This window comes from Dromiciops gliroides, chromosome 4 (genome assembly GCF_019393635.1).
Source record: "Dromiciops gliroides isolate mDroGli1 chromosome 4, mDroGli1.pri, whole genome shotgun sequence".
NCBI lineage: Eukaryota > Metazoa > Chordata > Mammalia > Microbiotheria > Microbiotheriidae > Dromiciops > Dromiciops gliroides.
The window spans coordinates 297,263,224-297,289,974 of NC_057864.1; the positions used below are offsets into that span (position 1 = coordinate 297,263,224).

Sequence of the window (26,751 nt, forward strand, 5' to 3'; positions counted from 1 at the left end):
AGCTGTTGTTTAAAAAAAACTTTGTGTAATTAACATTATTATTTTTTGTTCTTCAATTCTGCTTCCTGCAATGTGTAAAAATAAGGATATATTTGTATCATAACACTATATTGTCATTCTTTTAGGGATCTAGCTTTATTCGTTGCATCAAGCCTAATTTAAAGATGACAAGTCACCATTTCGAAGGTGCTCAGATTTTGTCTCAACTTCAATGTTCAGGTACTTTTTATACTTAGATAACTTTTGTCTGTGATCTCTGTTAACATTTTCCTCATAGACTAAGGAGGTGGGTTCTTACATATTTACTAGCTGTGTGTGGTGGTAGAAAATCACTTAATCTCTCAAGCCCTCCTTTATCTATAAAAGGTAGCTATTATTACTTGTGCAATCATTGATTTAAAGCTACAAGGGACCTTAAGGCCTCTGAATCCAATGCCTTCATTTTACAGATAAGAAACAGAGGCCCTAAGAAGTCATGTGACTTGTTTACACAGTTAGGTATCTAAGGTGGGATTCTTGAACTCATGTTTTTTTTTTTGTGCTTGGCATGTCTTAAAGCTATATACAGTTATGTAATATTTATAAGTGTAATATAATAATGTTACATTGTGTGTCCCCCCCCCCATTCCAAGAGTAATGTCAGTTGAAGAGATACTTTAAAATATAAGATAGAGGATTAAAGTTGTTGCCCAGTTCTCTGGAAATTCACATTCTTTTTGAGTTAGACTCATTTTCAGTGAAAAAGTGTTTTGTAAAGAATTTTTATAACCTTTCATCATAGTAGATATGAAGGCATAATAAAATGAAAATTTAAAAAATCCACAGTGTTTCAAAAATAATTATTACTATTACAGTTAACCAGTAGAATTTTCAGAAGTAAAAATAATTTTGGGTCATTTCCATTTATCCTTGTCTAGTTTTGGTATCTTAATGGCGACTAGTTTTTTTCTGTAAGTTCAGTTTAAAGCAAAAATTTCCTAATCTAGGCTCTAATGTCTTGGCAAAAACAGTTGTCAGGTCATGATAAAACTATACTTTGTGTCCAGAGTTATTTTTTGATCAGGATTCCTATATTATTGTGAGTACATTAAGATTGAAAATTATTCTCCTTTACTTTCACTTGTTTCTTTTATGTTAATGTCTCAAAACCAAAATGATATCATAAGTTACTTCAGACAGATTTTTTGCCTGAAATGACCTTATTATGACTATCTAATGTAAAAAGGTGAAAGAGGATTCCAACATTCAGGCAAGATTTCAGTTACCAGTCTATAGCTAGATAGTTGAGGTGGCTAGGGGAGGGGGGAGCATTGTTGAGGATAGGAGTGAAGTGAGTCACAGATTAGCTCAGGTCAAATCTTCATTGAGAAGGCTGTTTGTTCATCCTTACAAACTCAGGAAAGGAATCCTACTCCAGAGACTCTTAGCAAACTTTTATACCCAGAGAAAGAGATTCTAGACTCCGAACTGTAGATAAATAGCTAAACACAAGGACTATGAATTATCTTATTAAATGTCAGTTAATTTAAACTTCAGGACAATATTTTACACACACACATGCATGCACACACAATATATTTCAGATTCTCTATAGCTTTTTGTGGGACATGGGAATGAAAGCAGTGTTAACATTGAGGTATACTGGCATATTGACCCATCTAGTATCCCAGACAAATACTACATTTTTTCTAGTTTTGTCTGAGATCTGGCCATGGTAATTTAAGGACAGGTCTTGTTACAAAGACAGATCCTGTTGGTCAGATCTCTTGAATCTCTCTCTACCAGTATTTTGCTTATATTTACTGTCATGTTAACACTCACTCCCAGATAAAAATTAGCTCCATTGGACATTAGGGTTTCAGAGTGAGTTATCCCCATCCTGAGTTGTGGTAGACTTGAAGTTCATTTAAGTAGATGATAAAGATGGAATATAGTGCAATGGGGAAGAGATATAGACCTTTTCTTCTCTATTTTCTACTGAGAACCTCTGTTATTTACGTGTGCATGTGGACATTTCCTTATTGGAGAATATTTTAGATCTTTTCTAAAATTAGCAACAATATATTTTTTTTGAAAATAGCAATGGGATTTTGGAAGTAGGCTAATCCATATTTGAAAGTAATAGAATTTCCTGTGTCAGTTGATTTGTTGTGAATGGGGTATAAAAGCCTATAAGCTTTTAGTAGAAAACAAAACTCAATATATTCACCTTTAGTTCTCTGTCAATTTAAAGTATTTATAGCTATATACTTGCTAATTAAGATTAAAGATCTAGTAAGTAATTAATACTATGCTTCAAATTGGTATTTTTAACCCATTTTCTGTCATGGACCTCTTTGGCAGTCAGGTGAAGTCTTTGAATGTAGTATTACAAAGGAAAGCAATTGTATTGAAATATAGTTATTATGATATTTAAAAAATAAAGGGGGGGGCAGCTAGGTGGCTCAGTGGATAAAGCACCGGCCCTGGATTCAGGAGTACCTGAGTTCAAATCCGGCCTCAGACACTTAACACTTACTAGCTGTGTGATCCTGGGCAAGTCACTTAACCCCAATTGCCTTACCGAAAAAAAAAAAATAAAAAAAATAAAGGGGCAGCTAGATGGTGCAGTGGATAGAGCACTGGCCCTGGAGCCAGGAGGACATGAGTTCAAATCCGGCCTCAGACACTTAACACTTACTAGCTGTGTGACCCTGGGCAAGTCACTTAACCCCAATTGCCTTACTTTAAAAATAAATAAATTAATTAAAAATAAGCTTATAGTTTAAGAACCCCTGTTTTAAACAAAGTTCTGTTAAAGTAGTTTTAAAAATCTAGCCTTCTAAATTAAATGTATCATATATTATTGCTAAAGTTACTAATTGGAAATGTTGGGAGGAAATATGTGGTTTTATCAGAAATATTCATTTTGCAGTATAATTTTACTTATAAATATCTTGTTTCTATTAATTGCCATGTTAGAATTATTTTCATGTAAAGGTTTTGCTAATTTAAAAGTGATCCTTAGTCTTTTGTGAATTACATTAGTAGTAATTTGTGTCTGTTTATGTATGTAGGTATGGTGTCTGTTTTGGACCTGATGCAGGGTGGTTTTCCATCACGTGCCTCATTTCATGAGCTCTATAACATGTACAAGAAATACATGCCAGATAAACTTGCTCGACTGGATCCAAGACTCTTTTGCAAGGTATTAGTGACATATATGTTGAAACCACCTGTTACTGTTTTAAAAGTTTATTAAATGTTAATGATTAACTATAAACTGTTTTCTTTTATTTTTTTAGGCTCTTTTTAAAGCTTTGGGCCTAAATGAACATGATTACAAATTTGGATTAACAAAAGTGTTTTTTAGACCTGGAAAGGTAAATAAATGTATCTTTGCTTTTAAAAAATGATGCTTTATATTTTTATTTATATCCTGATAATTTCTTTACATACTTGCTTCCCTGCCTTCACTCCATTAAGCCTTTCCTTGTAATAAATATAGTAAAGCAAAACCAACAAAGCATTCACATTGGACAGCTTTTGTAGACATCATCTCACTCCCATAGTCCCCCACCTATCTATTAAGTTCACTTCTTTAAAAATAGATTAAATGAGGGGGCATTTAGGTGGCACAGTAGATAAAGCACTGGGCCTGGATTCAGGAGTACCTGAGTTCAAATCCAGCCTCAAACACTTGACACTCACTAGCTGTGTGACCTTGGGAAAGTCACTTAACCCCCTTTGCCCTGCAAAAAAATGCTCTCAAAAATAGATTAAATCTTAAGATACTCTGAATATAGAAATGAAGTGTTTTATGTATTCTTATTTTTGTGTCTTTAATTTTAAGTATTAATGGCTCACAAATTATATAATTTCCTTCCCTCATACACAAACACTGTATCTGGTATATATAAATATGTACACTGAATTTCTTGTTTTTCAGGAATCACACAATTTATATACCTTTATGGAGTATTTTGTTAAAGTACATGTATTTCTTCTCTGTATAACCATTATATTTAAAAGAACCAGTTGTAACATTCTGCAAATTTAATTAAATTTAGTTTTTTCAATGCTTATCTCTCTACAATGGCATTCTTTCAAACATTTTAGGTCCATTTTCTTTTGCTTCATCAGATAAAAAGTAAGTTGAGCAACCCTAGAGTATAGAGGTTAAGTCTTGGAGGTAGGGAGAATTGGTCTTGCCCACATGACTAGCTTTGTGACCAGGAGCAAGTCGTTTGGAGTTACAAATCTCTAACTTATAGACAGTTTGCTGATTTGCATCTGTGAAGGAAATTTTTATCACAGGAGTTTTCTACATTAAACTCATGGGTCAAGACAAAACCCCCCAACTAAACAAGTGAAAAAAAAAGAACTCTATTTACAAGACATATTAAGAATCTGGTGATTCTGGCATATGATTATATAATGCTTTAAGCACTATTTCTGCATGAGTTAAAGGTGGAGGGCAGCCTGAGACAGTGGCCCTTTTGATAAAGGGGGATTATTCCTTTCTTGTTGTCTCCACTCAATGCCTTCCCTAGCTAGATGTGGCAGCATCTACACTTTTCATCCTCATATGTTTCCTAAGGTTCATTAGCCAGAATTGATATATAGTAACTCTGAACAAGCTATCGTTATGTATAAGAACAAGATTATTCATTCTTTTGCATTGGCAGTATTGATTTTAATGCTGCCTACCATTTTCTTGGCATATTTGTCACTTCAATACAGGAGGAAGATATATCCATGAAGCATTGAATCAGAGATTCATTTTCTAGGTTATAATTATTCAAGGCTTATCTTTTTGTAGGTATGACTGGAGAAACTAAGAATGAATTGAGATGTTAATTCCTTAGAGAGAGTTATAAAGAGGTGATAATGAGGTACTTCTATCACTGTGTATCCTAAATAGCATCTGAATATAAGGTTAAAAAAAAACAACAAGGGGCAGCTAGGTGGTGCAGTGAATAGAGCTCCGGCCCTGGAGTCAGGAGGACCTAAGTTAAAATGCGGCCTCAGACACTTAACACTTACTAGCTGTGTGACCCTGGGCAAGTCACTTAACTCCAATAGCCTCACCAAAAAAAACCCCAACCAACCAAAACAAAACAAAAAAACCAACAAAACTAAGCCATAAATTGTGAAAATAATTGGCTGCACTGTGGAAAGTGGGTTGGCATTTAGGTATGGCTAATTACAAACCCCTGATAATTAAAGAATATTAATTGTTTTATGGGATTTATGTGCCTCTTGTCATCTTTGTTAGGGGACCAGGACCACCAAGTTTGTTGTCCTCTTGGGGAAATCAAGCCTCCTCTAATTTCACAGGGACAGGCAAGCACAGACAACTTGATTTTTGGTGGGGTGGCACGAAGTTAAGCCAGTTGAGTCTTTTTTTTTTTTTTTTAGTGAGGCAATTGGGGTTAAGTGACTTGCCCAGGGTCACACAGCTAGTAAGTGTCAAGTGTCTGAGGCCGGATTTGAACTCAGGTACTCCTGACCACAGGGCCAGTGCTCTATCCACTGCGCCATCTAGCTGCCCCAGCCAGTTGAGTCTTAACAGACAACAAGCAGATGTCCCAGGGCTAATAGCCTGAGTGCTAGTAACATTCCCTTTCAACTACACCTTATTACTTCTAACTAGAAAAGTATAAGGTGAGTTTAGGTAGATGCAAACACAATTATAAAAATCAATACAACGTAAGATAAATTACATTGTAAAATCAATACAGTGGAAATCAGAGGTAATAATAATTTTTATCTTTTCACAAAGGTAATATAAAAATAGGAAAAAAATAAAATTATATGCTTTAGTCTATTTTAGAAGGCTTAGTGAATGTCTAATAACACTCAAGTGCAGTGTAATGAGTGTTAGGTCAATCTTATCGGAATCTAGGTAGCTGAATCACAACCTAACCATCCCTCCATCTTTTATCAGTTTACCTATGGTTACAGAGCTAGTGTTCAAGGTGGTATTCAAACCTGGGTCTCTGCTGATTCCAGCTCCAGTACTGAGTGCCCTTTCTATTGTGCCTTCATTTCTCTCTGCATTAGTACACACATAAGACATATAGATATTAACGTAAAATAAATGCACTTCAAATGTGTGAACACATTGTTTTTTTTTTAATTAATAAAGTATTTTATTTTTTTTCCATTACATGTAAAGATAGTTCTCAACCTTTGTTTATACAAGCTTTATGGGGAAAGGTCCTTATTGACTATTAAGATCATGGAGCAGGTAGAATTAGGCCAATTTCACAAGACCACATATTACCCTTTGTGGGAAGTCGCTCCCCTTACAGCTTTGTGTTTCACCAGACTCTATCAGTGGATTCTAACCAAGAGAAAACAGCCAAAGAGAATCTCAAGGTTGCAAATATAGGAAACTTAACATGGTGCACAAACTGACAGAAATGGTGGTCAAATGAATTTGGTTTACAGGGGAAAGATAATAGGCATGATTCAAAATGTGCTGAATTTTATGTGTTAGTGGAGAGGTCCTGAAGGCAGTTGAAAAAAGCATTTGGAAGATAGATCAGAGTAGGAGATAGAGCTGTGGGTGCCATCTATATCAAGGTGGTAGTTTAGATGGAAATGAAATTGTCTTAGGGAAATGTAGAAAAAGAAAATTATAGCAGACGGAATCTTCTTAGAAGATTAGGACTCAGCAAAAGGGATCAAGAGAGGCCAGTTGGAAAGGTAGGAGGAAATCTAGGAGAGTTAGAGAAAGTATCCAGAGCTGGGAAGTGGTTAACAGTGTCAGATACTGGAGAGGTGAAGGAGGATAAGAACTGGAAAAAACCACTGGAGTTGGTGGTTGGGACATTGGTGACCTTTGAAAAGTAATTTCAGTAGATTGTTGGGGATGGAAGCCTAGATGCATGAAAGTGATGAAGTGAAGGCTTCAGTTATAAACATTTTATTCCAGATGTTTGGTAGTGAATAGGAGGAGAGAGAGATATGTGATAAGAGATAAAGGATACTGCATGGCTATAATATTATGATTAAGGCAAAGGTGGTTTTTTTTTTTTTTAGGGTTAGGGAGACCTGATCATTTTTGTAAATCAATGGAAAATTATGATGGAAAATAAAGTTTAAATCAAGTTGTACTCTGGGCAAGTCACTTAACCCTCATTGCCCTGCAAAAAAAAAAAAAGAAAGAAAGAAAAGAAAGAAAGAAAGAAAAAGGAAAAAGGAAAAAAAATCAAGTTGTATTGTGTGGTAAAATTTTAAAGTAGATTGCTTTAGTTGTTATATAAAAAGAAATAGGAAGGATTTTTTTTTTGTATGATACTATAACTATAGAACGGTTAGGATATTGGTTGGAAATTGTACTGAAATTATGACACTCAAAAACAATCTTTAGGATCTATACTTATTTGTTCATCACTTCTTTCTCCTAAAAAGTAGAGTGGAGATGAAATTTCATCATGTTTTAATATTCTAATTAGCTTTAATTTATTAAAAATATTGCTCAGTTTTCCTTTAACTTCCTTGTTGCTTAGTATAATTTTTTAAGACATAGAACCTAAAGGATCCATGTTAATTTACATGCCTAAATTATATATTTTACTATTTTGGGTTTTTTGTGGTTTTTTGTGTTTAAATTTTTGTACTGTGCTGAAAATTATTTTTCCCCCTGGTCTATAAAACATTAATTTGTTTTTATATATTTTACTTATATGACTAAATTAAATATTACTTAAAAGTGTTAAAATTCATGAATTATATCCATGAAATCATTCTTGGAACCATATTACTGCGTAACTCTACAATCATAGCCTAGTGAAATTTTAGACGTCGTTCACGAACTTAAAGCAAAACCAATAAATTTTTTTTTGAGTGAGGCAATTGGGGTAAAGTGACTTGCCCAGGGTCACACAGCTAGTAAGTGTTAAGTATCTGAGGTCAGATTTGAACTCAGGTACTCCTGACTCCAGGGCCGGTGCTCTATCCACTGCACCATCTAGCTGCCCCAAAACCAATAATTTTGGCCAACTAAGCAAAAGTATAATGCCTTGAGGACAAAATTAATTCAAATAAAAATCAGATTGAATTTAAATTTGATTTTATTCACCAAATATTCACCATGTGTGCACTTTATTATTGCTATTTTACATACATTCTTATCACAGATGGCCTAGATCACCTTCCAGAAAAAAGAAAAGGAGTAATAAGATGAAAATCTGTGAAATACCTTTAGATGACATCTTACATAATTATCATATGCTCTTCCCCCCTTCCCCATAGGTACAATAATTAAGAAGTGTTGATCAGTAGGGGAGCTAGCTGATGGTCAATTAAATATTTATTGTTTGATGGGTTTTCTTGAGGACAAATAACCTAAAAGAGAAGAAAGCCTAATGAGAATTTCAAAGCTCATTAATCTTAAAATGATCATCTTTAATTTAATTTTAGCTGCCAAAGGAATGTTTTTAATGTAATAACTGTATGACAGAAAGCACAAGGTTAATTTGTCAAAGGAAAAACAAGAATACTTATTTAATTTAGTGTCAGAATTGTTTTTTAAAATTCCAGTTGTTTTCTCCTTAGATGTTTCACAAGAGATTTCTTTATTTTATTCTTTAATGCTGTAATGTTTTCCTCCTTACATTTTAATGCAACAGATATTTAGGAAGTATTGTTTTAATCTCCCATTAAAAAAAGAAGGTAATATTTCTGAAACTTCCTTGGAGAACATTACTTTCCACAGCAGGGTTCTTCAATTGTGATCTCTGAAATTGTTTAGAAATAAATTTTGATAATTCTTTTTTAATATAATTGATTTCCTTCATAATCCTATATGTTTTATTTTATGCATTTAAAAACATTATTCTAAGAACTGATTGTTAGGCTTCACCAGACTACCAAAGGAGTTCATGGTGTAAAAAAGATTAAGAATCCCTGTTCTATACCTTTTTCTCTACATGAAACTTTTTTAAATGCATATTGTATTTATATTGCTCTTAATTAATGAAAGAAGAAGAATTGCAGGGTTTCTGTAGGAAAGATTATTTAGTTAATAAGCCATTAAGTTTTCCTTTCACTTTTTTTGTTGCAACAAAAGCAGAAATGTGTAATTTCAATTTTTAATTTTTCTTCTGTATTCCCCTTTTTAATAATGAAAATGGTTACAATTAGCAACCAGCCAAAAGTTAAGCCAGTTTCTGAGGGAAGGAAAGGAAACAGAATCTTTAAATAACCTGCAGCAGTCTCATTTAGTAATGAGATGTGAACAATGAAATTGACATATGCATGTGACTTGCAAATTTTGTAGTTTGTCCGGTCTGTACCTTATTCACTTCCATACTTTCTTATTTTAAAACTTGTTCTTTGAGGTTATAATAAAATCTGTTTTGATCTTTTCAGTTTGCAGAATTTGATCAGATAATGAAATCAGATCCTGATCATTTAGCTGAACTTGTTAAAAGAGTCAATTATTGGCTCGTCTGCAGTCGCTGGAAAAAAGTTCAGTGGTGTTCACTTTCAGTCATCAAATGTAGGTATTTCCATCAGTGTTCTTCCTCTATGTGTATATTTTTGGAGATTTGGGGGGGTTATTTTTGATTGAGTTTATAGTCATAAACTGAAAGAAGTATCTGTGAATGGAAATGATTACTAACATTTCTGAATTTGCTGAATATACCAATACAATAGCTTTGGGATAGAATAAAATAAACTATAATTTTATGTGAATAAATACTTTTATAGACTTAGGTAAATTAAATAAATCAATTCATAATCCTTAAAACTAGCTCAAAATTATGAATAAATTTACAAAAATGTATTTATATTAAGCATTCTGTGCTAAGCCCTGTGCTACAAGTTGGAAGATGGAGTATTATGTGTGAGAAATGGCAAATAGGCCAATGTAGTTAAATCATGTGTGGAGAGGAGTAATGTGTGAAAAGACTAGAAAGGTGGGAAAGGACTAGGTTGTGAAGGGCTTTAAATTCCAAACAGAGGATTTTATATTTGATCTTGGAGGCAATAAGGAATCCCCGGAGTCAGGATTGTACTTTAGGAAAAATTCACTTTGGCAGCTGAGTGGAAGATGATTGGTAATGGGGAGAACTAAGGCAGAGTGACAGAAGACTCTTGTGGTAGTCCTGGGGAGGGGCTTTAGGAAGCTGAAGTAGGTTGGTGATTTGAGAGTGAAGATAAAGGATTCCATAGGAGAAAAGAAGAACATGTTCGATATTCAGGGTGAGTAGGGTTGGGGGAATAGGAATCGTGAGAGGGCTTCTCATTTAAATGGGATATTATTTTAAAATGCCCATATTCAAGCTTGCCTTGTGACTACCTGAAGTACACATATGAAACTCCCTATACATTCTGCTTTTTAACTAACCTGTGCATAGTAAAGACCATCCCTTTATTCTTACTTCTATATTTCTTTTTCTGTTCTGTCACCAAAACTTAAGTTGAAAATCAGGTACAAAAGAGCATGAAGACGGCAGGACTTATGTCTTAACTCCCCCACTTCTTTTCTTATAAGAATGCTTCAAATACCTTTCTTATTGAATATCCATTTTTTTCATTGATGATTAGACCCAGGTTTGCAGGTTATGTCACCTTGGATTACTTCTTGATCTCCTTTACTGTTCAAAACACATTATCTCATTCCCTATGGTAGTTTCTGGTGGATGTAGAATACTCTTGTGTTGTTTGAATTTCATTTCCTTATACTTGAAGGTTTTTCTTCTGGTCCTTTGCAGAATTTGTCATCTAACATTGGAATTCTTAAATCTGTCACTATCTATTCTGGAGTTTGCAGTATAGAGATTTCTTTTTTCTTGAGGCAATCTGTTGATTCAGTTGTGTTCAGAAGTTCTGGTCAGTTTTTCATGTTATTTCTTGCATGAAAGTGTTTAGGTTTTTGATCCTTTGTGTGCTTCTGCAAGACATAATCTTTAAGTAGTCACCATACATCTTATCATTGAGATCTATACATTTTATTTGTATAGAGAGGATTTAAACTTTTTTTGCTTTTTAGTTCTTTCTTCCTGCATGTCCTTTACGTGTGTGTGTGAGGGGGGAGTGGGTATGGGTGTGTTCCTGTCCTCCCAGAGTATGGGGGACTCTTGGGTAAGTGTGCTCCTGAGTGTTTCAGGGATTAGGAATTAGCAGATTTCTGAAATTTATTAGATTGTTACCTTGTTAGGCTTCTTAGATTTTTAGCCTGTGGATACAGATGTAATTAATTTACTTCTTGCACATATTTATTATTTTGAGAAATCTGAGGATTGGAGAAAACGTCTAGTCTTTGACCTTCATTTATTTTTGCAGCTTTGGTTTATATCAGCTAGCTGCCTGTTCATTGAAAATTCATTTTAAAAATTACAAGTACTGGGGCAGCTAGGTGGCGCAGTGGATAAAGCACCGGCCCTGGAGTCAGGAGTACCTGAGTTCAAATCCGGCCTCAGACACTTAACACTTACTAGCTGTGTGACCCTGGGCAAGTCACTTAACCCCAATTGCCTCACTTAAAAAAAAAATTACAAGTACTTTAAGATGAGAACTGCCTTTGCGAAGGTGGCTCTTATTTTGTTAAAATAAGATGTCTCTTGATGGGGACAAGTAAAAATGCTCCCCCCTGCCCAAATGAGTAGTTCATTCTCTAAAAGTTTCACATATTTAAGACTTGCTTTCTTTTGTTATGGGGGAAAAGGGTGGGGGTCCTTAGGTATTCCACTGTAAAGAATTACACTCTTTAACACAGTCCAGTTAGTATTAAAATGATCTTTTATTTGGCTCTAGAGAAAGTGCCCCTGTGGGAAGTCAAAGACTTCACCCATAGGGAGAAGGTGAATTAGCAACATCCTCCTCCTAGAACAGAAAGAAGGCAAAAGCTTTTATAGAGGATAGATAGGGTGTCCACCTGAAAATGGAAAGTTCCTTTTTGGGGTAGTTTGGAATGCTTGTCATATCCCTGAGAGTCAGAAGGGGTTGGTTAATCTAAACTTTCTTTAATAGTCCCTTGATTCCTTCATAGGTCTGTCTTGTTTGTTATCGGGTCATCTTTGGTCTTGCTACTCACAGGAGAAATTTTTTTTGAGTTATCCTAAGCCTCATGTCACTATCAAAATTTTTAAACTCCTTGAGTCTTACACTTTTGTACCTTCTGCTGCCTAATAAGAATCTCAATAAATGATTAAAACTGGGCGGGGAAAGATTTCTGTTCTACCAAAAGTCAGGTCTTCAGGGGACAGTGATGTACTTAGAAAGTCCTAGTAAAAGATGCAGAGTTGGTTTGTAGTTGGATAATTATTCTCCTCTTTCTTCTCAGTTTTATAAGAAAAATCCTACCATAGTTATTGGTATAGTTTTTAAAAAATAACTTTGGCGCATTCCTTCCTATTGGAAATTGTTTTGTCTTGAACCAATAACTTTTTAGGTTATATAAAACCTTTTAAAGTTGACAATAGAAATTACGTTTTAACTTAGAGTAACATGATAATAATAACTTCTTTAAAATAAGAATCTAACCCCATTTTCATTACTTTTTGTTTTTTAGTATTGTAAAGAATTAGAATGATGCTACCTGTTGCAATTTTATAGTTGGATTAAAAATTGCATTTTTCTTGCTTGAGCTTGTGCTTTGAAAGGAATGAATATATTTTAATGGTGTCTTGTCTAAGTAAAATGATAATTTTCTGTTATCTTATTTTTACTCTTATAGTGAAAAACAAAATAAAATACCGTGCTGATGCATGCATTAAAATACAGAAAACTATTCGAATGTGGCTTTGCAAAAGAAGGCACAAACCACGGTAAGATAAATTTTGGTTAAGTTCAATAACAAACGGATAGCTAAAACTTGATGAATTAGTATGATAAAAAATATGGAAACTGAAAACTAAAGGCATTTCCTCATTTCTAACTTCATATTTAGGATACAGTCTTTTTACCTTTTAATATTTACTTAAATATTATTTTACTAAGGTTGTTTTGGTAGATCATGTACCTTGAAACTTTTTTTAGTGTTAAGAATAGAAAACTTTATCAAAGTTAAACGTACTATCATTGTTTAATTACTAATTGTTCAACATAGTTGCAAGATCCCCTATAGGAATAATAATAATAATATTTAAGTCTTCTTTATAGCTTGTAGTTGTGTTTTTATTTGAACCTCTTATATTAATTTTGACCTTTACAACTTTTGGGATATAAATAGCTCTTGATTACCTAAGTTCTTTCAAAGGTTTTTTGTTTTTGTTTTTTGGTGAGGCAGTTGGGGTTAAGTGACTTGCCTAGGGTCACACAGCTAGTAAGTGTTAAGTGTCTGAGGCCTGATTTGAACTCAGGACCCCCTGACTCCAGGGCTGGTGCTCTATCCACTGCACCATCTAGCTGCCCCTTTTAAAGGTTTTTAATCTATTTGAAAAGTGGTCAGAATTCAAAACTGTTACCTCAAGAGAGTTTTACTGTTCCCATTGCTGCCGGCCTGTGTTATATAGTCCCTCGTATAGATTGTTTTTATTTGCTTCATATTAGAAAGGGAAAAATTAATTAGAAAAGGAAACCTTTTAAGAGTATCATTCAGTGTTAATGGAAATTTTTATTACTTGTTAGGTAGTAACATTAAACTCTAATGAAGGATTGTTTTCCCAGCATTGACGGTCTTATCAAAGTGCGCACACTGAAAAAAAGACTTGACAAGTTTAATGAAGTAGTGAATGCTTTGAAAGATGGAAAACCAGAGGTGATCAAGCAGATCAAGAATCTTGATGTTTCTATTGATGCATTGTTAGCCAAAATTAAGGTATGGAATTTCAGTTCAGATGACTTTCCTTATTTTATGTTTTGATATTTTTTGAAATAATTGATAATATTTGTTGTTGAAACTTTGACTGCGAAAGTAGTTACTAAAATTGTGCATTGTGCATAACAAAGAACTTGAAAAGATGAGTACAAATTGACCATATTGTCCAGTTTTAACTGGAAACAGTAGGGCTCTGTTAATATGGCATTTGTGTAATCTGTATTTTTCTTTTTCTCTTCCGTTATTCTAATTGAGAAGGAAAAGTATGTCTGAAAGATATAGGCAAAACACAGCAAAAAATAGCTTGGAGGTAGAGAGCCTATACTTTTTGTATTTTTTTCTGAGCTTGGGATGAGAAGGTAGGACAGAAATGTCCTGTGACGTCTGGAAACTCCAAAGAATAGCAATATCTCAGAGTTGGAAGAGACCTCAGAGACCATCTAGTTTCATAAGAATTTTTACAACCTACCCAATAAGTAGTCATCTAGCTTTTCCTGGAAGCCTAATTCTGGTGGCAGCCTAATTCTGCTTTTGGATAGCTTTAGGTGTTTGAATGTTTTTTCTTACGTCAAGACTAGGGTGGCCTCTTTTTTTTAAATTCTTATCTAAACAACCAAAAAAAAACCCTAACAAACCAACACAACAGAAAAAATAACATTTCCATCAGCATAACAGAATGCAATAAAAGGCTTATACGTGAAATAAAGTATCTCCATTTCACATGATGCTGTTAAAATTGTCCTATTTGCCTATGCTACTTTCTGAACTTCCTTTTGTTCTTTTTTTGTGCATTTAAAAAAAGTTTTAAATGACTCTTTTTTTCTATCCTTGTTAATAAGTTCTTTTCTCAATCCCCTTTCAATTGAAAATGAAGGGGGGAAAAAGACCCTTGTAACAAATAAGCATAGTTCAACAAAAATAATCTAGAGCCTTTGTAGATGTATGTATATGATCATTTCATTGATTAGAGTCCTTGAGTTTTTGAAAGTTCAATTCTTTCTGGTGTTATTTCCTTAAATAAGTTGTTCTCCTGGTGAAGCTTACTTTACACTATTGGTTCATAGTCCTCAGGATTTTCTGAGATCATCTCTTTCATATTTTCTTTTAATAAAATAACATTCTATTACATTCATATTCCATAATTCATTCAACCAATTTCTCAATTTCGGGGTACCTTAGGTTTTAGTTCTTTACTTTTTTTTCCTTTTAATATCCCCCACCCCTTAGGATCAGGATAATTTGTTATGATTGTGGCTGATGTGGGGAAAATAGTAGGGGGTTAGGGAAAGGGGTAGGGGTTTGGGGTCCTTAGGAATTCCTCTTTAAAGAATTACACCCTCTTGCACACAAAAGCAATAGAATAAGATAGTAGTTTATTTAGGGGCAGGGGAAAGGAAACTGAGAGAGAAATCCTTGGACTTCTTCTCATGGGGAGAAAGGCATGGCACAGAGTGTAGCTCTGAGATACCAAACTCCTTGAGCAGGAGACAGGCAGATACTTTTATAGAGGTCCAGTGGTATTCCGATGAGGTGATCGTTTGACTGTGGAAAGTTCCCCTATTGAGGGAGGACCACCCCCACTCTGGTGGTGGCTGGGGGAATTGGGTGAGGGGTGGCTTCGGATCTTTCAAGCCATCTCTCTTTCCTCCTCAGGCCACAATGGCAGCAGCCACACCTAATCTTGTCTCTCCAGGGTTGGAGGAGACTAGAATGAAGGGAGCTAGCTCAATCCATCTGTTTCCACTTATCTCTTTAGGTGTGTCTGTCCTTTGCTTTAGTTTCTCAAGGAGAAGGTTCTTTTATGTGCCCCAGAGAACTTCTGGGGTGCTATGGGCCCACAACAGTGGCTATTTCCTATTGTTTTTTTCTCTTAACTCCTCCTCCATTCTCTCTTCTTTCCCTGTTAAGTTTGATGTATTTCTACACCAAAATGTGCTTGTCTACAATCCTTCCTTTGTCTGTTTCAGATAAGAGTGAAGTTCATCTGATGACCACTCCCCTGCCCCTTCCTCCTTGTTTGTATACTTCTTACACACTCCAATTAGGAAAAATAGCAAGTTCCACCCACCTCTTTCTTCCTTCTTTCTTCTCTACAGTATTAATTTTACCCTTTTGAAACCCTCAGAACAGAATGATTCCACCCACAGATTTTCTATTTTTCTCATAAACCTCCCTCAGTGTTCTTTGAAGACCTTAAGATTCTGAAGGAACACTTATTTCTCTCCCCTCCCCCCTTTAGAATGTTAGTACTACATCATCAAGTACTGCCCTTTTCAGTTGCTCATTTATATGTGCGTGTGTATGTATATGTAATATATATGAATATTTATATTTCTAAGTTTCTTTTATGTTTATATTTAAAAGTTCCTACTTAGCTTTGATCTTTTCATCGGAAACTCTTAAAAGTCCTGTATTCTATTAAAAATCTATATCCCCTCTCTGCCTCCCTCCCCCCCCTTTCAATGTAAGTTTTTATTGTAAGCTTATATATTTTCCCTTTTGAAATAGTGTATTCTATGATGTCATTTGTAGTAGAAGTTGCCAGGTCTTATGTGATCCTTATTGTCTTTCTGGATGCTTGTGATGTGGGATGGAATTAGGGGTCAAATTGATTGTCCCAAAAAAATTACAAGACTCAGTGACTCAGTTTCCCAAGTTTTATTGCAATACTATGAATGACCACAGGGAGAGAACCAGAATAGTGGAAAGGTAACTCTTGAATAGTGAAAGGAAAGATAGTTATATTTATAGTATGGATAAATTGATTATCAGTCTCATTATAATAATCTCCACCTTGAGGAGGTACAGGGGAGAGCCTGTCCTTCTCATTTTAATATTTTCCACCTTGGGATGTTTCAGGAGAGGGCTTATCCTAATTTGGAGTTCCTGGGGTCCTAAGCCAGCCCCTGAGGCATGTACCTTTTTCAGTGGAGGTGTGTTTTGGGGGTTCACACGTTATAAGGTGAATCTGGGAACAAATTTGGCCTTTTCTGCATATGTCTCTTTCTGATTCCCATGGCTAGTTTCAAAATATCTCCATTTTTCATTAGAATTTCTATACCCTTTTCATTTCCTTTATTGTCTTCAGGTCTCCAAGGTCTAGGTCCCTTTGTTCCCATTATGGGTACTGATTTATGTGGGTATGAGAACCTAGCATAAGTTATCCATTAACTGGGGTCTGACTCCCTTCTAGAGTTAATATCTGAATTAGAGCTTGGGTCTTAGGCTTTTCTATTAGCCCCTTTTTGCCTCCTACATCATTGGGTCCCCTAGGTTCTTGCACTTTTACCTCCTAGGGTAATACCACTCTGGAGCTTTGGGGGCCCTCAGTTGCATCTCAGGATTGAATGTTAAGGACCTCAAAGCCCCTGGGCATGGGCAGTGCTGTTGTGAGAACTATGGCAATATATTGGTCATGTTTTCTTCTCATATCTTCACCAAGGGACTTTCTGACTTTCCTGGGTTTTTCTTGGGAGATCCTTTCTTCTTCCTGTTTCTATATACAGAGATTTTCAGGCTGCAAATTTCTCTGGCCCATTGTTGGTTACAATGGCTGGCTGGGCTTAGTTGTTATCTGCCCTCAAGGAGCTCATAAACTAATGGGGGAGTCGGTGAACAAACAACACAACAAACAAACAACAGTGAACAAACAAACACATATGTACAAAATTATATAATAGATAAAAAGAAAATAATTAACAGAGAGAAGGCACTATAATTACTAGTTATTGGGAAGGGCTTCTTTTAGAAAAGGAATTTTAATTGGTACTTGAAAGAGGCCAGGAATGCAAGGAGGGTATGATGAGGAGAGAAAGCACTCCAGGCATGAGAGACAGCCATACTAGTTGCCTTCACTTCCTCTCCTCTCACTTCTTATCCTTTTGAGTATGTTTTCAGTTGAAACTACTTTCTCCAGAATTAATAATGATATCTTAATTGCCAATTCTGTTGATTTCATCCTAGTATTTTTCTTATTTGTTCCATTTGACACTGTTGTATGTTGAACATCCTCTTTTCCTGAATACTTTTTCCTCAGTGGTTTTTTTTTGTAGTTCAGCTCCTTTGGTGTACTGGTAAATATTTAACGACCAACTCTCTGAAAATGTATTATAGAGGGTAATCTGAATTATTAAATTTTTCTCCATCACTGTCTTGAGCCTAGATATTAAACAAAATAATAAATCAAGTCCTGATAGGTAGTGTTTACTGATTTCTGAGGTATAGATGCTCACTCTGAAAATGTGGCAATTGGCTCTCATGAACTGGTACAAGCTGGCTCCAGCACATCTCCATAGTACTTTCTCCTTCACCTTTTATCTATTTGCATTATATGTCCACTTTACCTTGGGTATTCTCCAAGGTGTTGATCCCTGTTCTCCCTCTATTCATTTTGTCCCGGTAACCTCATTTGCTCCTATGGACCCAGTTATCCTCTCCATGCAGATGACTCAGATCTATATATGCAATTCCAGGTCTCTCTCCTGAACTTCAGTTCTACATGACCAATTGCCTGTAGGACATTTTAAGCTGGATATCCTAATGACATCTGTCCAAAACTGAACTAATCTTTTTCCCCAAACCCCCTTCTCTTCCCAACTTCCCTATTTCTGTGGGAGTTAATAACCATCCTTTTAGTCTCCTAGTTTCATGACCTGAATATTATCCTGTACTCCTTATTCTCCTGCATATGCAGTCAGATAGCAATCTCACCATTTCTACCTTCACAAGATCTCTTGCATCTAAACTTTTCTTTCTGCTAATTCTTTACTTCAGGCCTTCATCATCTCTAGATTATTTCAACAGCTTCTTGACTGGTTTCTCTGCTTCAGGTCTCTTTTCATTACAATTCTACACTTAACATCCTACACATTGATGCCAAAGTAATTTTCATTAAAAATGTATATGACTTTGTGACTCTCCTATTCAACCAACTCCAGGGGCTTCCTATTAGCTCTAGGATAAAACATAAAGGCCCTTCCTTAGCTTATAAAGACCTAAACAATCTGCCCCTGTTGGCCTTCTCTCACATATGACTCTTTATCTTCCAACTCTATGCTTTTCCACTTGTAGTCCCACATGCCCAGAATATGCTTGTGCCTTACTTCTATTCATCAAGTTCCTCTTTTTCTTCAATACAAAGCTCAGACACAGTCCTTTGCATGAAGCCTTTCATGAAGCCTTCAACTATTAGTGACCTCTCTTCCAAAAGACCTTTTATTTAACTACATGGCATATATTTGTATTTATTAAATTTTTGTTGGTACTGTTTATATTTTATATGTATGTTTTGTATCTCCCATTAGAATATAGGGTCCTTGTGAGTTGGTATTGTTTGATCTTTGAATTTGGATCCCTAGCACCTAGCATTTTGCCTATACACATAGTAAGAAATTCTTGTTGATTGATAGATTGATTTATTAATTATTTGAACAACATCAGAAAGTTGCCCCTTACTGTTAGGGTTACTTTGTTATTTGAAACTATTATTTCTACAGTGCTACTGTTAAAATACATTCATGTTACCCAGGAGGAGAGAGTAGATAAGGGTCTAATTATTTTTGCTTCTTAACTATTCATAGTATATTTTTACCACTTTAGCTTGTTAAAAGGTGTTAAATGCTTGTTTGGGATTGGGGTGAGGTTGGATGGAGGTGTGCAGGTAATGGGTTGTAGTGAAGGCAGGCACGTGAGGGGTGAGCAGTAAAGCCCTAGGAAGAGAATAAGGATGCTGCAGAAAAACTCTGCTGACTACAATTTTGCCATATATACGTGGCATTGTAAATGATTAAAATTTGTTGTCTTATGTAGTAGCTAAGTTTAATACTATGAAATTCCAAAGAAGTGTTCACTTTAGAAGTTTGCAAGTCATTTTATGAATATTCTTTGGTAGATATTTTTATTAATGACTATACTTTATTAATTTTAAATTTTTTAAAATTGAAGAAATACCTTCGGTGTTTAATGTAAGGATAATTTCTTATATGTAGGTACTCCTTAAACATATGTGGATAATTGATTTCTTGAATAATAGAAAAAACCAAATAATGGAACAAGAAATATTTTTGAAGTATTCTTTTATTGTTTCTTTTTCCAGTCCACTCTGATGACAAGGGAACAGATACAGAAAGAATATGATGCACTAGTTAAAAGCTCTGAGCAACTCCTTAGTGCATTACAGAAAAAGAAACAACAGGAAGAGGAAGCAGAACGACTGAGGAAAATTCAGGAAGAAATGGAAAAAGAAAGAAAAAGACTTGAAGAGGATGAGAAACGCCGAAAAAAAGATGAAGAAGAAAGGCGGATGTGAGTGATTTTTACCATTACACCTTGACTTAGAGATTAGCAGAATAAGTGAATGGTTGGTATTAATTAATCTTCATTAATATTCTTTTAAAAGCTAATACCTTAGCTTTATCAGACCTTTTATGATTTCTACCATTGTTCGTGTTCTCTATCAGAAATTTATTTTTGTATATATTTCTGTTTTGCTCTGAATATGCTGCTTCCCCCCAGTAGAATCTCAATTTGTTGAAGGCAGGGGCAGTTTCTTTTTTTGTTTTTGTTTTGTGTTATTTTTTTGTTTTTGTATGCTCAGTGCCTCTCGCATTTACTTAATAATTAATTGCTCATTAGATTAGATTGAATTATTTTTTCAAATATTTTTTCAAAATCTACACGTTACAGATTTTAGATGTTAATTATTTGTCTATTTTTATTTCAGTTAAGATGTTCCTAGTATGTTACTATCCAAAATCAGTTTTATTTTTTGGAAATTGCATTTAAGCAAATATGATCAAGGAACCATGCAATTCTCCATAACTTTTGTTCTTCTACACTTAAACTCTATATTTTCCCCACTTTATATTTAAACTGTTTTTTCCCTCCTTTTTAGGAAATTGGAAATGGAAGCAAAGAGAAAACAAGAAGAAGAGGAGAGAAAGAAGAGAGAAGATGATGAAAAACGTATACAGGTATGAAAGAAATTGTTTAGGTTTGCTTGAAATGGCAAACACGAGGATGTGTTCACATTCTAGGATTTATCTCATGTTTTCTACTTTTCACAATGCTAATTTCTATTATATTTTCAGGCAGAACTACTTTAAGAAATGATGTGCTAGTTTGCGTACATGTGCCAACTTGTTGAAGCAGGCCAATTTCCTGAGTAGACAAAAAACAAGAAGCCCCATTTGCAAAGGCATCTCCCATTTCTTTTTCACCATCTTTGTAGCTGCAGCCATAGAATCAGAGTTCTCATATTTGGAAGGTATTTTGGAGGCCTTCTGTTTCAACTGTATCCAATATCATATTTCCCACATGTGTTTGTCCAGGGTCTGCTTGCATACTCTGAGTATCAGGGAACTCACTAAGGTTAGCTCTAATTCCATTTTTAGACACATTTAATTTTTAAGAAGTTCTCTCTAGTATTCAGTAGGAATATATATTTTTTAAACTTTCTATTCATTGGCCCTCTGTGGCTAAGCAGAATAAATGTATTCTCTTAACGTAACGACCTTTTAACTATTTTAAAACAGAAATGACATTTACTTTAATCTTCTTTACCTTAGTGTAAACATCTCTTCAATCCAAAGTTCCTTTAGTCAAACTTCTTGTCACATGGTTTCAAAACCCCTCAACATTCTAATTATCTGCAGTAGTTTTAAGAGCTAATTTTGTACAATAGTTTACTTAGGGAAGAATAATTCTGGTAGAGCAGTGTGGGTACTTTGGGTGCTAGGAAGGCAGTGGAAAGGAAGGAGTTGGAATGGGACAGAGAAAAGCTTTTATATACTTTGGCACTTTTGAGAAGGACCCAAATGTTCTCCCTCTGGTGAGGAAGATGAGATATGTACTAGCAACTTGCTGCTGCTTGAATAACCAGTAGTAAAATTAGTACATTCATATGCCCGCTATCCAAAATACCCCAGCAATATCCCCAAACTCTAGTCCTTGTTTTCTTGTCAGTTTCCCCCAACATTTCCCCAATGTATTTCTGAATTTCCCTGATTTAAGCCAATTTCTTGTTACTGTTTAACTCTCTACTAAATTACACTTGTCCCATACATTAAAAGATTACATTTCTATAGCACTTTACATCTTTGCCCCCTTTCATCTCCCACTGCCAAGATCTCCAGGCACATATTTCTGCTATTCCAGCTATTTTTCCTTTACTGATGCCTTAGGGTAAGCTACAATAGAAGAACTGGAGGACTATTTTGCAAATGGGAAAACTTCAATATATAGGTCATAATATAAATGCTTTAAGGTACATTTTAAAGAATGAATCCAAAAAGTAAATGAATATCTTTATGATAAAATTATAAATTTGTTGTTGCATATTATAATATATGTCTTAGAGACTGTAGTGCTTTTCACAAATTCAGAACAGGCAACCTCAGCTCTTTTTATCTTTTTTTTGGGGGGGGGGGCAATGAGGGTTAAGTGACTTGCCCAGGGTCACACAGCTAGTAAGTGTCACTATTTGTCTAATCTATTGCAATAGCTTCCTGACTCATCATCTTGCTTTCTAGTCTTTCCCTTCTCCCTTGCAACATCCACATAACCTCCAAAATGATATTTCTAAGATACAAATCAAAGTACGTCACTCATTATTAAGAAATCTTCAGTGGGTTCCTTTTGCCTGAAGGAGAAAATATGAACTCCTGGTGCTGGAATTTAAAACCTTCCATATTCAGGGTCCTGCATAGCTTTCTGGCCATATTTCATATTGCTTTCCTTGATATTTTCTCCATTTTAGGCAGTGACATGACATCAGTGGTGTCAAACTCAAATAGAAATGGATCTCTGTTTTGATTTAGAAAACCATAAATTAGCATTATCTATGTTGTATTGTGTTTTTATTTATCTTTTAAAGATTTCCCAATTACATTTTTGGGGGTGGGGCAATTGGAGTTAAGTGACTTGCCCAGGGTCACACAGCTAGTAAGTGTTAAGTGTCTGAGGTCAGATTTGAACTCATGTCCTCCTGAATCCAGGGCTGGTGCTCTATCCACTGTGCCACCTAGCTGCCCCCTCCCAATTACATTTTAATCTGGTTCTGGGTGCACTGAGTTTAATCCCTTTATCACACATGGCATTCTTTCACACATCCCTGTGCCTTTGCACAATATGCATTCCTTATACATCTTGTTCCTTATAATCCTAATCTCCCTTCAAAGCATACCTTAGCTTTATCAGACCTTTTATGATTTCTACCATTGTTCGTATTCTCTATCAGAAATTTATTTTTGTATATATTTCTGTTTTCCTCTGAATATGCTGCTTCCCTCCAGTAGAATCTCAATTTCTTGAAGGCAGGGGCAGTTTCTTTTTTTGTTTTTGTTTTGTGTTATTTTTTTGTTTTTGTATGCTCAGTGCCTCTCGCATTTACTTAATAATTAATTGCTCATTAGATTAGATTGAATTATTTTTTCAAATTTAAGGAACCTTTAACATCACCTAGTCCTATCCCCTCATTTTACAGGGGATGAAATTGAGATTCACAAAGATTAGAGTAAATTTCTGGCAAAGGCCAGACTAAACTAGCATCTGAGTATTTTTCCCACTACTTTTCAGAAATAATTTCTTGGTTTCCCCCAAGTAAAGATGGAACAATTATTTGAGAATATGCTTAATATGATGTGTGGCAAGAAGAAACTAGTTATGTTTTTGTCTTTGTCGGTCTAAGGGCCCTATTGAGGTTTACTAGCATATATTCTGAACTCTACACTAGATTAAGATAAGAAATGGTCTCTGCCTTCTTGGAGTTTATAATCCAGGAGGGAGAGAAATGTGTCTACAATGGCAAGCTCTGTTTTTCAAACTACAGTAGCATATAGTGTGGTTACTCTTTTAAACGTTAATTTGTTCAACAAATATTTCTTAAATACCCACTTTTACAGTGTCGTGCCCTCCTAAAGCTTGTAATCTAGTAGGGTTTTAGGACCCCTTAGTACCTAGATTGTTGTTGTTTGTCCTTCATTCTCAAAGAGGACCATGACATCAGGGTAATGTCACGATGTCATGGTTTGTGATGAATTGGATTTAAGTGAGGCAGGTCTTTGCAAGGTTACCAGCCTCACTCTCTCCTCCAGAGACATCTAGGTCCAGTGGCAAGATATATTTCAGGATGACTGGAAATAGGCCCGGATGTTTAAGGCAATTGGGGTTAAATGACTTGCCCAGTGTCACAGAGCTAGGCAGTGTCTGAGATGAGATTTGAACTCAGGTCCTTTGAATTTAGCTGTAGCTACAGCTAGGTGGAGAGCACTGGTTCTGAAGCTGGGAGTACATGAGTTCAAAGCCCTGGATTCAGGAGGACCTGAGTTCAAATCTTGCATCAGACACTTGACACTTACTAGCTGTGTGACCCTGGGCAATTTCCCCACAAACAAAACAAAACAAAGTTGTAAAAAAAAAAAACTAACTAAAAAGACCCAAAATCAAATAAACAGAAACAAGTTTTAAAAAAGGAAAAAAAAGAAAGTGCAATTTTAATGTTTTAAAAATTTGTAGATGTCACATAGCATTGCATTAGAATCACTCATTTTAGTTTAATTTATATTTATGCTTCTCGGTGTTGTAAATAAGCTTTCTTTATTTTATTATTTTTTAATGTTTTTTTTGTTTTGTTTTGTTTTGTTTTTTTGCTGGGCAGTGGGGGTTAAGTGACTTGCCCAGGGTCACACAGCTAGTAAGTGTCAAGTGTCCGAGGCTGGATTTGAACTCAGGTACTCCTGAATCCAGGGCCAGTGCTTTGTCCACTGCGCCACCTATCTACCCCCATAAACTTTCTTTATTGCAGATGGTTTTAAAATTTAATAGAATATGATACTGACAATACTAGTTTTTCCTCTTAGAAAACAAAAACATGGTCTCAATAAAATTCTTGATTTTGTTTTTTTCTTGTTAAAGTAATAAGAATAGTAGTTTGCAATTTACACAGTTCTTCCTTGGACTTAAGTCTTTTATTACTAAAAAGAATTAAGTCTTTGACTTCTGAAAACAATATTGTCACAATATCATTCCTTAATATTTCATAAGACAGTTGAAGTCACAGTGCCATTTGCTTTTCCACCCAATTGAACAAGCAATCAAATTTTGTTTCATGTAGTTTAGTTTTATGTTAACAGCTTGCGATGTAGGAAGTACCTTTTTAGTGGATAAAAAAGAGAAAGAGAATTGGAAAAATTGTTTCTGCATTACAGGCTGAGGTGGAGGAACAACTAGCAAGACAGCGTGAAGAAGAAACCCAACAGCAGGCAGTGCTTGAACAAGAACGTCGAGACCGTGAGCTTGCTATGAGAATTGTTCAGAATGAAGCAGAGCTCATCAGTGAAGAAGCACAGCTTGATTTAGGATTACGCAGGTACTCTTGTTGGGTTTTATTTTTAATGTAAATAAATGTCTCTACTCTTCTCATTTTCTCTTCTATCTTCTCTCTTATGGAAAAAAAAACAAAAGCAAAAATCTTACTGGTTCCTTCTCTTTAGCTAGTTTAAAATTTTATTTTTACATTTATCTATAAGCATCATATCTTATACTCAGAATAAAGTATTTAATTTTTGTTTTTTCCTAACAAGTTACTTAATTGTGAAGAAATGTTATTTCAGAATTGTCATTTTTGCAGTGAATGCCTCATTTTTTAGTAAATATCTCATATTTTAGTAAATGCTTCATTTTATTAGTAAATTTTCCTAGAATGTATGCTATATTTTATGGAAATTTAACTTAAGGAGAAATATTATTGCTGAATATATTGCATTAAACTCTGTCATGGAAATCAGCTACTACAAGCCATAATATATTTTAACAGCTTTGAAACTGGGATTTAAATATTTCCCAGTGCAGGGTGTTCATATGTACACTTTCACATGAAATGAAAAGGAAGCCGTTTCCTTTCTCTGAGAAGGAAGTATTTGTTAAATTGAATTGAAATATTTAACCTTCTTTTCTGGAGATGTTGACTTCTTTTGGGGTGATATTAATTTGGACATTATTATTAGAAAGGTTTTAGGACTTTTTTCTTTTTTTAAAGTTTATAGCATTTTTTTTTTAAAGAGGCCTGGAAATTATAGCATTTTGGAATTTTTAGGGGTGGTGGTGAGATAGAGTTCTGAAGTGGTCCATTTCATAGGCATATGAGAGACTCTCACCATCTTTCAATATGTATAAACACAAATATAATAATGTGTGTATGATATACATTAAACATACCTCGTTATATTACACATACCATGTGTCACTGCTTCCCAGGATTTCAGAAGTCTTTAAAAACTTTTTATTTTTAAGTAAAAATTTCAAAATAGAACCACAAGATGGCATCATTTCCCTAGGTCTTAAGAACCCTTTAAAAATAGAACTTGTATTCAAAATAAGACATCTTCCCAGCTCCACCTTCCCAGAATAACACCCAGTTTTTTTTCCTCAGTTGACAATGATGAAAGTATAGGATTACCTTCAATTTAGTTCCTGATTTGAGTTAGATTCAAGAAGGTCAGGCTCTCTTAGTAGATGGGAATTACAAGCTTCCTGGTTATTGTAGTTGTTATCAGGATTTTGAAATAAAATCACTATTTTTTTTTTAGCCTTACCATAGGCTTTGGTTAGTGGATTTATCTGCTGGCAGTAGTCCCATTGCTATGTATTCTTACTAATCTTATCCATCCTTGGGCTGGGCACATGTGCCTTGATAAGCTGTGAGAAGTTTTGAGTCAGCTTTTGAAAAGATTGAACATCTGAGCAAATTGAGTGGTGATAGAGAAGAAAGAGACTGACTTAAAACCCTATGTCATTCCTAGTGGTTTGTTTAACAGATATTTTATTCTATATTATATCTATAACAAATGTGGCAAGTTCTTACCTGCTCAGGATAAGAAAAGAGACATGAAATTGTTTTTTGTTTAAATCAATACATACAACAGAGAGAGAAATTTAATTCCATTCTATCTGATTATGAAGGACAAATCCTTGCATATCTGTACCAAAAACTTTTA

The 26,751-nt window shown here is 34.8% G+C and overlaps 1 protein-coding gene across 5 annotated transcripts in view; it reads left to right on the forward strand.

Moving 5' to 3' along the window:
- Positions 1–26,751, forward strand: part of MYO6 (myosin VI) — a 217,478-nt gene that overhangs the window by 165,921 nt on the left and 24,806 nt on the right. For 4 of the 5 annotated variants that reach the window (XM_044003763.1, XM_044003764.1, XM_044003765.1 and 1 more), the window contains 9 exons: positions 126–219; positions 3,057–3,187; positions 3,285–3,362; positions 9,364–9,493; positions 12,677–12,767; positions 13,609–13,759; positions 19,854–20,062; positions 20,652–20,730; positions 24,964–25,124. In XM_044003763.1, the coding sequence (XP_043859698.1) occupies positions 126–219; positions 3,057–3,187; positions 3,285–3,362; positions 9,364–9,493; positions 12,677–12,767; positions 13,609–13,759; positions 19,854–20,062; positions 20,652–20,730; positions 24,964–25,124 (1,124 nt within the window). Of the gene's footprint in view, positions 1–125; positions 220–3,056; positions 3,188–3,284; positions 3,363–9,363; positions 9,494–12,676; positions 12,768–13,608; positions 13,760–19,853; positions 20,063–20,651; positions 20,731–24,963; positions 25,125–26,751 lie in introns of those variants that run through there. The other variant, XR_006356388.1, reaches the window with a different exon arrangement.